We start from the raw sequence: 14,976 nt of genomic DNA, 5'->3' as shown, positions 1-14,976 counted from the left end.
CCATTTTGCATCTCTTAGTCTAATTCCATTTGCCAAATGTCCCATCAACCTCAAAGATATTCTACTGGCTGAAAATAATTTTTAATTGTAAACTCTATTCCATTCATAATTAGAAATTCCTTACATATTCCTTTATTATTAAAAAGAATTCTTGGATTTTTCTCTTACTCTTCAAAAATAATCACACCTGTAAAAAGAAGTGATTTTTACAGACAAGAACGCTTAAACCGTAATACAGGTCAAACCTGTGAAAGTATTTCAATTTATTTGCGTTAGTTTTAAATATACACTTGCTGTAAAGCTGGATCCTTATTAGACGTGCACAAAAATCAACTGTAGCTCTCCATAAACTTCAGAGACATCAATGTCCTCCAATTCAGTAAAGCGATGCTTGTAAGTGTGTGCTTGCTGGCCATTCACTGAAACATCGTACTGCTCTGCATTGCAGGAGATTTTGACCTGAATCACACATTTAAAACTGACAGTGAGATTAAGTGTTTGTTTTCAAATCACAAACAAATTTCTATTCTACACAGAAAAAGAAAGAAAATTCTATCGTCATTTACCATTTACTTGCCCTTGTGTCATTCCAAACCCCAAAGCCTTTTGCTTATTTTTGGAACATAAATGAGATATGTTTGTTACATTTTTACATTTACATAAAATATTTTTGTCTATTTAACCATGGCTTCTTTTTTTGTTTCAGAACTAAAGTATTACGGATTTGGAGCAACATGAAGGTAAGCAAATGATTTTTCTTTTTTGGGTGAACCATTCCAGTATCAAGTAGACTTTTCAGATTTGTATCAAATATAAAACAAAGAAAAAAATCTATTGCTGTCATTTCAACAGAAAAGTAGGTACCATGAGGATGTGAGCATATGCCTACCTGAAATAGCTGACCTTTCATAAAAGGCACGCCTCCACTTCTTTCTTCTGCCCCCCATTTTCCATTCTCTGAGGTATTGCGGACAACCATATTCTCATCAAAAAGGGATAGGTAGTGAAATGCAATGCCATACCTGTGGAGCAGATTAAACTCTACCCTAATAAAGAATAAAAACAGAAGAGTGGATATGTCATCACATACATAAACTGTATGTTTGTACACTATGTTTTTGAAAAATGTCTCTTATGCTCACCAAAGCTGCTTTATTTGTTCAAAATGCAATAAAATCTGAATTACAGTATTACGATATAAAACAACAAATTTCTATTTTCATATATTTTTAAAGGGGTCATCGGATGCCCATTTTCCACAAGTTCATATGATTCTTTAGGGTCTTAATGAAAAGTCTCTAATATACTTTGGTTAAAAATTCTCAATAGTTGTGTAAAAAAAAAAACACCCTTTTACCTTGTCAAATTCAGCTCTGCAAAATATCAGCTCATATTAGGCATGGGCCCTTTAAATGCAAATGAGCTCTGCTCGCCCCGCCCCTCTCTGCTGAGGGATTAGGAGCTATAATGTTTACTTTAGCTGCATTTAGCAGTGTTTATCGGCAAAACTTGCCAACAAATATTATTTAGAAAGCCCATTTGCAAAGATGCATAAAAAATCCTTATACTCACTTCTGCTTTGGGTGAAGCTGTATAAGGAACAATTCGCACGAACTAGACGCATATGTAGATCGGGATCGAAAGCAACGTTAAACCTCTGCATCTTCAGATGTTGTAAATGACTACTGCTATGTTCATTATTACATCCAACAACAGAGCACCTCAATCACTCATTTAGAGTCTTCCTCTGCACCTGAGTCACACAATGGCGATCGTATTCCGACTGTTTGAGCTCAGTGAGGGAGGGTTTAAGGCACTGATCTATAATAGAGAAAAATGGTTACAATATTACTGTTTTCATATGTTTTTGATCAAATGCAAATTGCAAAAAATGCAAAAAAATGAAATAAAATTAGACACCAGTGCATGTTTACAAAAAAATGTATGTACAGTGCCTTGCGAAAGTATTCATACCCTTTATTTTTTTTTCACATTATGTTATGTTGCTGCCTTATGTTAAACTGTTTTAAATTACTTTTTTCCCACATCAGTCTACACTCCATACACTATAATGACAAAGCAAAAACAGAATTGTCACAAAAGCATAAGTATTCAGACCTGTAACTAAGAACTTAGCTGAAACAGCCTCAAGTCTTTTGGCTATGATGCAACAAGCATTGCATATCTGCATTTGGCAATTATCTGAGCTTCTTCTCCTCACCACCTCTCAAACTCCATCAGCTTGGATGGGGGCAGACGGACATTTTAAGGTTTTTCCAGAAATGTTTGATTGGGTTCAAGTCCTTTTGGTGTTTTTTGCAAATTCCAACTGTGTTTTCATGTGTTATCACTGAGGAGAGGATTAAGTTTGGCCACACCACCATAAAAAGTGGATTGGTGGAGTGTTGCAGTGATGTTTGTCCTTCTGTACGTTTCTTCTACTGTATCTCCACATATGATCACGGAGCTCAACTAGAGTGGCTAGCAGGTTCTTGGTCACTAGTCCAAAAGCCCTTCTCCATCAATTGCTCAGTTTGGCCAGGAGGCCAGCTCTAGAAAGAGTCCTGGTTGTTGCAAACTTCTTCCATTAGGCTAATGGAGATTTCATGCTTCTGTGAACCTTCTATGGAGCAGAATGTTTTCTGAACTCTTCCCCAGATGTATGACGCAATCCTGTTGATGCTCTGCAGGCAGTTCTTGTGACCTCAGGGCTTGCTTTTTGCTCTGATATGCCTTAGACCTTTTATTAAGACATGTGTGCCTTTCCAAATCATACACATTGTTAATTTTTCCAATAGGCTAACTTCAGTCAAACTGAAGTAACATCTACAAGCAATATGAATGCTCCTGAGCAAAATTCCAACTGTCCCAGATAAAGGTATGACTAGTTATGCAGTGGAATGATTTAAGTGTTCTATTTTTAATAAACGTGCAAAGATGTTAAAAACTTATTTGCTTTGCCATTATAGTAAATGGAGTGTAGATTGGTGTAGAAAAGTGTAATTTAAAGCAGTTTAACATAAGGCAGCAACATAACAAAACATGAAAAAATGAAGGGGTATGAATACTTTCGCAAGGTACTGTAAATGTGTTTATGTGAAAAGTGTATTCTCTTGTGCGTAAGGTTTTTATCTAACCTTTCAGAGTCATTAGGAACTCCATAAATGACAATGCCATTGCCAGGCTGTAGCCCACCATTGATCAGGGTTTTGTACGGGACCACCTGTGTACAGTAAAAAGATTTTATGAAACTGTGTAATGTAGAAAATATAATACTTAACAAAATAAAAGACAGGCCAATCATGCATTATCACATGCTTAATAGTGGAAGTGATTTTTTCTTATACTAACCAGAGAATTCTGGTAGCCAATAAACTCCAGCTTGATGTTTTGGTCCACTGAGATGGTGTTCACTTTAGTGATTGGAATAAGGTGTTTATAGTCCATTAAGTGTTTCCCATTGGCACTTATCTATAGAGAGCATTGTATAATAAGCAAAACAATAGAAATCAATCGTTATTTTCATTCTGCTAGAAGACAAACAGTACAGTGGTGAACTATCGATTCTGTATGTGACATAATAGGTACATCCAAATAAAAAAGAGTCTAGGCATGGAGAGATGGCGAACAGTTTGTCTTTGACAATAGGAGAGTCAGGCGTGGATAGTTTGGAGCCCCAGCTACCATTCTGGTTGGTGTTGTACACTATATGTCCACTGCCATTCTCAAAGCATGGGTTTATGTGCAGAGCAATATCAGCGTCAGAATCAGAACCGCACTGAAGGTTCACATGTAATCTGCAGAACACAGAATGACTAGGAATTATGAACATCCATTGTAATATTCCTTTAAATAAAACACTGAGATTAATTTGTCCTTTAAGATTAAGATGAAAAATAATAATCACCTGTTGGAATCACCTGGTAAAATCCGTCCAATTATGATAACACTCTTCCCTTCCTGCAAGCCTCCCTCGATCGATGTAATTGGGATTGTCTTTGTTGGAGATGTGCGTATTGTAATGATATTTGTGCATTTTTGTTTTGAATATCAGTGATAATAATGAAAAATATCTGGCAGATAAAATAACAACAACAACAAAAAACTTCAAATAAGATGCACCCAGGCAGGTTTAAATATGGCATAAATATTGGTGCATATGAATAGATATATACATTTATACAGTTGAAGTCAAAAGTTTACAGAATCAGAATCTGCAAAAAGTTAAGTGTTTGACCAAAATAAAAGGGGTCATACAAAATGCATGTTAATTTATAAAAATGACCCTGTTCAAAAGTTTACACAATGTACACTTATTGATACTGTGTTGTTATCTGAATGATCCACAGCTGTTTTTTATTTACTTTATTTTATTTTTTGCTTGGTGGTAGGTGTTCATAAGTCTCTTGTTTGTCCTGAACAGTTAAACTACCTGCTGTTCTTCAAAAAAAATCCTTCAGGTCCCACAAATTCTTTGTTTTTTCAGCATTTTTGTGTATTTGAACCCTCTCCAACAGTGACTGTATGATTTTGAGATCCATCTTTTCACAATGAGGACAACTGTGGGACTCATATGCAACTATTACAGAAGGTTCAAATGCTCACTGATGCTCCTGAAAAGGAAAATGATGCATTAAGAGTCGGGGGTGAACACCTTTTGAATTTGAAGATGAGGGTAAATTTAACTTATTTTGTCTTCTGGGGAACATATAAGTATCTTATGTAGATTCTGAAGGGCAGTACTAAATGAAAAAAGAAAAAGATATTTAGGCAAAATTAGAAAAATGTCCATATCCTCATTCCATTCAAAAGTTTACACCCCTGGCTCATAATGCATTGTGTTTCCTTTTGAAGCATCAATGAGCATTTGAACCTTCTGTCATAGTTGCATATTCCTTTAGGTAACAACAGTATTAAGAATCAAGTGTATGCAAACTTTTGAACAGGGTCATTTGTATAAAATCAACTATTTTCTCGTGTGGACTATGTAAATGTCTTTTATGTGAAATATCTTATTATTAAATTATCTTATTACTAAATAAACAGTAACATGCATTTTGTATGATCTGTCTTACTTTGGTAAAAGAATTAACATTTTGCAGATTCTACAAGGTGTACGTAAACTTTTGACTTCAACTGTAGGTTATTGTCTATAACTGTACCATAACAAGAAACCTCATTATAGAGGCTAATATTAAAAATATCACTTACTGGTTTATAGATTGCCATCTCTTGCTGACAGTTCTTATTCTATTGCAATCTTAATGCAATCTTCAGCTGAGTATTTAAGACCAAGGTTGGAGCACAAGCATGGTAAAGCATGATGTTGAGTAGCATATATACCTGTGATTTTTAAGCCCTCCCATTTATTATACATAGGTAATACACGATTCTGAGTAGATATACCTACCTGGAAATTACTGGAATCTGCATTCAAATATTGTCTGCCAGAAACCTAAAATGAAAACAATGGCTGCCTGATAATATGACCAAAAATGCATGAGGCATGAGGGACACAAACATTGGTGGTTATCTACGTATACAGTGGAATACTTGAGCTTTTTGGGTAGATATACCTACCTGGAAATTACCTGGAAATGTCTGCCAGACAACTAAAATTTAAACCTGGACAGGAGCAGACAACACACACTCTCAGAAAAATTTACAAAAACTGTCACAAGGGAGGGACCCCTTCAAAAGTGCAATTCGGGTATATGTACCTTTACGCTTAAATAAGATACAAAGAAATAGCTTTTGAAAGGGCACCAAATAATGGAACAGTGTCAAAAATATTGAAATCCAAAAGAATGATAATACTATGGGGTCATTAAAATAATAGTCAGTATTCAGTATTCTCACAATTTTTATTTATTTATAAATTCATTTTAATTGCATACAAGATAATGTAATCATAATACATGATGGCCTCCCATATAATATACATACTGTATATGACAAATTTGATTCTGGGTACATATACTTACCTGGAAATGACTAGAATCTACCTTGAAATGTTTTGTCCTATAGCTAAAATGTAAACAAGTGTAAAAGACAGATAACAATAGTCCAGAGACAGTCATGTAGGCTACTGTTGGCACAACAATGATAATGAAAACATGATGCCTGATAATATAACCAAAAATGCATGAGGGCCACAATCATTGGTGGATATCTAAGACATACAGTGGATTTTTTGCACTTTTTGGGTAGATATACCTATACCCATATCTATGGACATAACCTGGAAATTAATTGGGAGTGTTGTCTGCCAGACAGCTAAAATGCAAATCTAGATAAGAGACAACCAAATCAGCATATTAGAATGATTTCTGAAGGATCATGTGACACTGAACACTGGAGTAAAGATGCTGAAAATGTAGCTTTGATCACAAAAATATAAAATATATTCAGATAGAAAACAGTTATTTTAAATTGTAAAAATGTTTCACATTAGTACTGTTTTTGCTGTACTTTGGATCAAATAAATGCAGGCTTGGTGAGCAGAAGAGACTTCTTTTAAAAACATTAAAAATCTTACTGTCCAAAAACTTTTGACTAGTACTGTATAAGAAACATTCATTGGAATATTTGGATATTTTATAACATGCTTTTATTTTGTTTTAGTAGTTTATAAGTTTAAACATGCAGACAGTTATAGGCAAATATAAACTGTAATACCAAATACATAACTTGCATACACTACTAAACATAAAGGTTCTTTATTGGCATCAAAGGTTCCATGAAGAACCTTGAACATCCATTGAACCTTTCAAATGCAAAAAAGGTTCTTTGTATTTGAAAAAGGTTCTTTAGATTTTAAAAATGTTCCTAAAAATATTTCTTTCAAGAACTGTTCACTGAAAGTTTCTTTGGGGAACCAAAATGGTTATTCTGTGGCATCACTGCAAAAACAACTTTTGGAACTTTTATTTTTGTAAGATTGTACAGAAAGCCAAACATAGTACAAAAAAGGTTTTATGTTAATTTGAAGTAGCAAAATCACAGTGCTGTTCATGTTTACATTCAGCCATTTTTAACAACTAGCAATGCTTTCACTTATCTTTCTTTTGAAAGAGACTTACTAATTAAACCTGCACTAAAGTCAGCTGCAGATCTCCAGTAATCTCCAAAATATCAATGTCGTTCAGCTGTGTGTAGCGATGTTTGTAGGTGTGTGCTTGATTGCCATTCACAAAAATGTTGTAATGATGGGGATTGCAGGAGATGGTGACCTGTAACACACATACAAACCACACGAGTAATATTATTTTCAAGTCACAATGACAGCTCTTAACAGCAGCAATATGTGTTCGTGGATGTATTGTAAGTCTGCCTGCCTGAAAAGGTTGTCCTCTTTGAAATGGCAAGCCTCCGTTTCGTTCCTCTGGACCCCACTGCTCCATCTGATTGGTGTTGCGCACCACCAGTCTCTCATCGAAACGAATATTATAATGCAAAGCAATCCCACTTCTGTAGCGCAGGTTAAATGCTATTCTGATGGTGGAAGTAGAAGAACAGCAGACTTACAGTACATCTTAATTTTTTTTTTTAAATATGTAAAATTAGTTACAATTAAAATAACTGTCTTATCTGATATCTAACCTGTGAGCACTGGGGTTGATAACTCCATTGATGACAATGTTTTTGCCAACATGAAGTCCACCATTGATCACAGTTTTGTACGGGATAGTCTAAGTGTAAGTCAAAATAAAAAGACATTAAAGCCATGTAATACTGTTTGATTAAAATGTAAATCAAAAATGCTTGATTAAAAAAGTGACACTGGTTTTATAAACAACATCTAGAACTTGAAAATATTTATGCAAAGCAACAGTTGAAGTCAAAAGTTTGCACCTTTAAACGCTCGCTGATGCCTCAAATGGAAATACAATGCATTACTTTTTGAATTTAAAGATCAGGGTAAATTTTGTCTTCTGGAAAACATGAACTGAAGGGCAGTACTAATTGAAAATATATGATCATTTAGGCAAAAAAGAAAAATGGAAGCATCGTCATTCTGTTCAAAAGTTTACACCCCTGGCTCTTAATGCATCGTTTTTCCTTCTGAAGCATCAGTGAGCATTTGAACCTTTTGTAATAGTTGCATACAAGCCCCTCAGTTGTCGTCAGTGTAAAAAGATGGATCTCAAAATCATACAGTCAGTGTTGGAAAGGGTTCAAACACACAAAAATGCTGAAAAAACAAAGAATTTGTGGGACCTGAATGATATTTCTGAAGAACAGCAAGAAGTTTTAACTGTTCAGGACAAACAAGGAGCTCACTGAACAAAAAAACACAGCTGTGGATCATTCAGGTAACAACAATATTAAGAATCAAGTGTATGCAAACTTTTGAACAGAGTCATTCTTATAAATTCAACCATTATTTTCTCTTGTGGACTATTGTAAACATCTTTTATGTGAAATATCTTATTAAGTTCAGTACTAAATAAAAGAAACATGCATTTTGTGTGATCCCTCTTATTTTGGTAAAATAATTAACATTTTGCAGATTCTGCAAGGGGTATGTAAACTTTTGACTTCAACTGTAAGTACACTTTTAAAATCTTATTAGAATATTATTAGTTAATGAATAAAAAAAGCAAAAAGGTGAATGTCTTAGAGTGGCCATCAAAGCTCATGAACATGTGGATTCATGCTAAATAATAAAATCCACTAAATCAAAAGGTTCAAAACTTGTTCAAAAACCGCTTTCACTGTGTTACTCTGAAAGCACAGATTTTCACACATTTCATATCTAATGCATGACTTTTAGCTGTGTATGGTAGAGTGATTTCCTGTTATTTCCTGTGGTGAGAGTTGCTCTTACATAGTTGGGTGCAGATGGGTATGCTGGGAACTGTTGGTAGAAAAACACTTTATTAGTATCACTTCCTCATACAGAACAAACACAACGTGACCACATAACTGTTACTGAAAGATATGGGAGACTGGAAATGCCACGCTAGATCAAATAACACAGCACCTTAGTGAACACGTTCAACACATGAGATTAGAATGATATAAAATAAATTACTCATTATTAACAACATTACAAATGCTGATATGGTCTGCTAATAAAAACAGGAAGTTGCGTCACTAACATTCAGCAGACGTGAAGTAGAAGTAATCTTTATCTACAGCAACAGTTTACACATTAACCTTTCATTACACACTTTCTAACAGTTCTTTCATATGCAGTTTTCGTCTAACCTTTCATTTACATTGTGTTGGAGGTCTTTAAATGGTTATAGAATCCAATAAAGCATTGCATGGGTTTTGTAGAGCATCAATTAAATCATAAAAGACACATTTATAACCTAAAGGCAAGAACCTTTGCTCTCAGTTGAGCACCATAAAGGTGTCACAAGACATATCATTCATAAAGTAACAACCACTTACCCCACATGCTGGAGGTACAGCATACTGAGGCTGTAGATGAAAGAAATGGCCATTGTTTATGACAGAAAAACTACAATAATGTTCTTATGTAATGTCATTCAAGGATATTTTCCTCTCACCTGATATCCTGGTTGAGGTGGCATGTAACTCTGGAAAGATAACGCACAAAATGCATTTAAAAGACATTGCAAAGCTAAGCTCCCTAGTATACAGACCTGAGTTTTATCTCAAAAGTAAGACACAGGATGAGCTGATATTTATCTTTGTCTTACAAGTACAGGGTGATAGTACTTACCGGAAACCCTGTTTGTGCAGGTATATAGGGCTGAAAAGAAAAAAAAACCATAATGTATATGTCATATGCAATGCAAAAATGATCATTTACATATGTGTGTGTGTATATGAATGCAGTGGGTCTAAAATGATTCAGCCACATGCACATATTGAATATTGCTTGAGATATTGCTTTAATATTGCTTGTATACTCATGAATAAATGAGTTTTTGAATAATTAATAAGGACCCTTTTTCACTTCAACTTCAACTTTCACTTCAACTTTTCACTTGTCTAACCAGAACTATAACTATTGTATATGTGACCCTGGACCACAAAACCAGTCATAATGGTCAATTTTGTTTAAATTAAGATTTATACATTACCTGAAAGCTGAATAAATAAGCTTTCCATTGATGTATGGTTTGTTAGGATGTGACAATATTTAAAAAATCTAAATACTGAGAAATGGCCTTTCAATTGTCCAAGTGAAGTTCTTAGCAATGCATATTACTAATTAAAAATTAAGTTTTAATATAATTATGGTAGAACATTTACCAAAAATATCTTCATGGAACATGGGCTTTACTTAATATCCTAATGATAAAAGAAAAATATATAATTTTGACCCATACAATGTACTTTTGGCTATTACTACAAATACACCCGTGCTACTTAAGACTGGTCACATATGTATTTTGTATATCACAATATTAGTAGTTCTATAGTATTTTAATTGTACTTAACACTTTGGGCTTTTTTGTGATTTGAAAGTTCAAAGTTCAAAAGAACTGCATTTATTTGAAAGATAAGTCTTGTATAACATTATAAATGTTTTAACAGTCACCATTACTTCATATATCCATTGCCAAAAAGATACTGACAAAGATAAACACAATTTCAAAACTAGCTCTAAAAGTGAAGTTCTCAGAAAAGTTCTGTAGGGTGTATATTTGTTCTCACCGCAGGATTCTGGAAGGCAATGGAGTTCAACTCCACCATTCCTCCCACTGAGATGGCATTCACCTGGGAGTAAGGAATGCGGTGTCTATAGTCCATGAAGTGCTTCCCATTAGTAGATATCTAGAGAGAACATCATAAAAGTCATAAATGAAAAGAGGTTAAATGCCTTTCTAATAATTAACCATTTATCATTCTGATGATTGTAAAGAAAGTTGCCAAATGGGTTAATGCTACTTTGAAGCTTTTTAGAAACTGCAAATCTGAGAGTGAATGATCTTGTACCTTGTATGTGCCCTGCTGAACAAGGATCTGGAGGGTGAATGTTTGGCCCTGTTTGAAGGGAGATTCGTGTTTGCGTTCCTCTGAGCCCCAGGACCCGTTCTGGAGGGTGTTGTGCACCACACACACAGGGCTGTCATAGCGTGGGTTAAAGTGCAGGGCAATATCAGCCCCGGAATGAGTACCACACTGAAGGTTCACATGAAACCTGCAGGACAAAAAGGAATGAGAGAGGTATGGGAGAATGGGTAACAAGGAAGATGTTACAAGGAAAGTGTAATCAGATCATCTCATCTCTAATCTGATATGTGACCCTGGACCACAAAACCAGTCTTAAGTAGCACGGGTATATTTGTAGCAAGTCAAAAATATATTGTATTTTTTTTTCTTTAATGCCAAAAATCATTAGGATATTAAGTAATGATCATGTTCCATTAAGATATTTAGTAAATTTCCTACTGTAAATATATTAAAACTTAATTTTTGATTAGTAATACGCATTGCTATGAACTTCATTTGGACAACTTTAAGGCGATCTTCACCTTCAGATTCCAGATTTTCAAATAGTTGTATCTTATATTTCAAATACTGTTCTATCCTAACAACCATACATCAATCGAAAGCTTATTGTCACGGTGAGAGATGAGGTCAGGGTCCAAGTGCAGGTAAGGTAATTTTAATTAGAAAACAACACAAACAAACAAAACAAAAGGCCAACACGGCACAACAAGACACGACAAGCTAGAACACAGACTTCCGAAGACAAGATAGACAGACATCAGAGTACAATACAACCAGACAGAATGCAGGGAGAGGGAAGACTTAAATAGTGGCGATAATGTGGAACAGCTGCGGGTGTAACGAGTGTGACATGTGTGCACAATTAGTGGAGTGGGGTGCGGGAGGAAGGGAGACAGTGACCTCTGGTGGGGAAGGGAAAACACGCAGCCCAGAGTCATGACAGTACCCCCTCCTCAAGGAACGGCTTCCAGACGTTCCACAAAGGCCGAGAAAAAAAAATCTGGAGGGAGGAGGAACGGGGGAATGGTGAACCAGGGGGAGAGCTGGCGAGCCAGGTCCGTGTAACGGCAGCAGGCCCGGAGACGAAGGTTCCAGGAGGCTGGGCGAGACCAGCGTAGGGCTTGGGAGCTCGGGCAGGGCGTGACCAGACTCAGGAAAAACGTGAGCGGGCACTGCCGCCCGAGGAACGTCAACGGGCACTGCCGGCAGAGGAACGTGAGCGGGCATCGCCGCCAGAGGAACTCGAGCGGACACCGCCGCCAGAGGAACGTGAGCGGGCCCCGTCGCCAGAGGCACGTCAGCGGGCACCGCCGGCGGAGGAACACCGCCGTTCCTCTGGCGGCGGTGCCCGCTGACGTTCCTCTGGCGATGGGGCCTGCTCACGTTCCTCTGGCGGCGATGCCCGCTGACGTTCCTCTGGTGGCGGTGCCCGCTCATGTTCCTCTGGCGGCTGTGCCCACTGATGTTCCTCTGGCGGCGAGGCCAGCTCACGTTCCTCTGGCGGCGGTGCCCGCTCCGGTGCCCACTCACGTTCCTCCGGCGGCGGCGGTGTCCGCTCGTGTGTGTTCCTCTGGCGGCGGTGCCCGCTGACGTTCCTCTGGCGGCGGTGCCCGCTCACGTTCCTCTGGCGGCGGTGGTGTCCGTTCACGTTCCTCTGACGGTGATGCCCGCTGACGTTCCTCTGGCGGCGGTGTCCGCTCGCGTTCCTCTGGCGGCGGTGCCCGTTGACGTTCCTTGGGCGGTGGTGCCCGCTCACATTTTTCCTGAGTCCGGTCACGCCCTGCCCGAGCTCCCAAGCCCTACGCTGGTCTCGCCCAGCCTCCCGGAACCTTCATCTCTGGGCCTGCTGCCGTTACACGGGCCTGGCCCGCCATCCCTCCCCCTGGTTCACCATTCCCCCGTTCCTCCTCCCTCCAGATTTATTTTTTTTCTCAGCCTTTGTGGAACGTCTGGAAGCCGTTCCTTGAGGAGGGGGTACTGTCATGACTGCGGGTACTGCGGGTTTTCCCTCCTCCACCGGAGGTCGCTGTCTCTATTCCCTCCACACTCCATGCCTTATCACACACACCTGTCACTCTCTGATCACACAGCTGTTCCCAATCACCTAGGACTATATTAGTCTCCACTCTCCCACCACTCATCGAGGTTGCATTGTTTACTGTTTTCAGTTTTGTGTATTCGGATGTCTGTCTTTCTTGCTCCAGTCTTGCTCTTGCTTGTCGTGTCTTGTTGTGCCGTGTGGCCTTTTGTTTTGTTTTGTTTGTTTGTTTAATTAAATATTCCTCACCTGCATTTTTGGACCCTGACCTCATTCATCTCTCAACGTGACACTTATTTATTCAGCTTTTGGGTAATGAATAAATCTCAGTTAAAAAAAATTGACCCTTATGTGGTCCAGGGTAACATATGTTCTAAAATAGTTCCAAGGCTCAAAAAATTACACTTGAAATGGCACACTTTTGCTGTGTAAGTTAACGGAAAACAGCATATTGTGCTTGCACAACACTCTTTCCATCATTTTCACACATCTTGTGACATTTCTCACATTGCCTCTGATCATTAACCTAAGTGAGTCAGTGAGTAGAGTCCATGATACTACTACACTACTAAAAAAACAGATAATTCTGTATGTAATATCCATAGTACGGCAATGTGCAGTTATTTAATCCACTTTATTACTCTAAATGAGAATAAACCTTATTCATATCCTTTAAAAAACTGCATTAGACATTATTCCTCACCTGTTAGCCCCCGGTAAAACACGTCCACTAAGGATAATACTCTTCCCGTCCTGCAAGCCTCCCTGGATTTGGCCGGTGAATGGGATTTTCTGTATTGGTGTAAAAAGTAATAATACGACACATAAGTACTCTCTAGCACGGACTGAGTCTGTATTTGCCCTGAAGAATACCTAATAATATCCAATAATACCAATAAATTACACGAAATTGGGGCGTGGGTGTTATATAGATAGTATGACTTAGGCTATATCTTTCACTCAAGTTGAAGAGCTGTTACAGACTACATAGACTAAATGTGTTTTTGGTTTCAAACGCTTGGTTCGAAATTAGATTCGCCTATTTAAAATTAAAATACGTGAATTTTGTCTTCAAAACTTAAGCTTTAATAACAATTCAAGCTCACATTTTGTAATTTTCATTCACAAGTTTGATGGGCAAAATCCCAATGTGAAAATTTACGCCACCACACCATGTGACAACATGCCCCGCTACGTGAGTAGCTACACTATAATGAACTGAATCTTTTTACTTTTACTTTTAAAAATGTTTAATTAGGCTTCAAAAAAATATATAATAATAAAATGCAAGAAAGGAACAAAAGAAACCTCACCCTAGAAGTACTGCATACAACATTGCATAACTGAGTTTTAATTGTGCATGCAAAACCACACTGCAACATTAAATACAGTATTACTCAAAAAGAGGAAGCAAAAAACGTAGGCTACTCTGCAAATAAAGGAGATATACTGATAAATTATTGCTTATTATGACGCCATTTGCTATTTTGCAAAATGAAACTAAAAATCGGTTACTTACCGGGTTGTAAAATGGTTGCTGTTGATAAAAAGCCATTCTATCAGCTTTTACTTTCTTGCAACTGTTAAGTGTGTCGTCAAAGAGATGAACAAAAGGAAAGCGAGCAGTTCGACAAAGAGCAAAAATGTAAGATCCGCCTACTGTATGCTACAGACGTCCGGTTTCCGAAGAAAAACAAGTCATGTTTCGGTTTCCCATAAACTATAGGAACTTGGCCAATGTCCACTGCAGATGTGCTACACATTTTCACTCTTCCTAACGTTGGTCAATTTAAACGTTTATTCACAAACATGTTATCCCATCCTTTGTATTTCCAAACAAATAGGCTAAACGTAATTTATTGCGCAACACCATATAATTGACATAAGGAAAAAAACGAAATATATAGTAAAAAACGATATTCTTTGGGGTTCAAAGTAGGTATTTTCCCTCATTTATGCCCGTACACATAATGTGGTCTTGTTTTATTAACACAATACTT

General features: G+C 37.4%; 2 protein-coding genes across 2 annotated transcripts; both read right to left on the bottom strand.

Annotated features, from left to right (window-relative positions):
• Positions 1–312: 312 nt before the first annotated feature.
• On the bottom strand, positions 313–5,229 carry LOC141284313 (galectin-5-like). The gene is made up of 7 exons (XM_073817320.1): positions 5,212–5,229; positions 3,908–3,996; positions 3,644–3,797; positions 3,352–3,471; positions 3,138–3,223; positions 890–1,046; positions 313–459 (listed from the first exon to the last, which is right to left on the bottom strand). The coding sequence occupies exons 1-7, from the start codon at positions 5,227–5,229 to the stop codon at positions 313–315; spliced, it is 771 nt and encodes a 256-aa protein (XP_073673421.1).
• Positions 5,230–6,593: 1,364 nt separating this feature from the next.
• LOC141285134 (galectin-9-like) lies at positions 6,594–14,652 on the bottom strand. Its single transcript, XM_073818187.1, has 11 exons — positions 14,496–14,652; positions 13,680–13,768; positions 10,921–11,125; positions 10,639–10,758; positions 9,698–9,727; positions 9,522–9,551; positions 9,403–9,432; positions 8,831–8,860; positions 7,603–7,691; positions 7,338–7,494; positions 6,594–7,232 (listed from the first exon to the last, which is right to left on the bottom strand). The coding sequence occupies exons 1-11, from the start codon at positions 14,529–14,531 to the stop codon at positions 7,086–7,088; spliced, it is 963 nt and encodes a 320-aa protein (XP_073674288.1). The 5' UTR covers positions 14,532–14,652; the 3' UTR covers positions 6,594–7,085.
• Positions 14,653–14,976: the final 324 nt, after the last annotated feature.

This window comes from Garra rufa, chromosome 14 (genome assembly GCF_049309525.1).
Source record: "Garra rufa chromosome 14, GarRuf1.0, whole genome shotgun sequence".
Taxonomy (NCBI): Eukaryota; Metazoa; Chordata; class Actinopteri; order Cypriniformes; family Cyprinidae; genus Garra; species Garra rufa.
The sequence above is the reverse complement of the archived record's forward strand: the minus strand, read 5'-3'. Positions and strand labels throughout refer to the sequence as shown.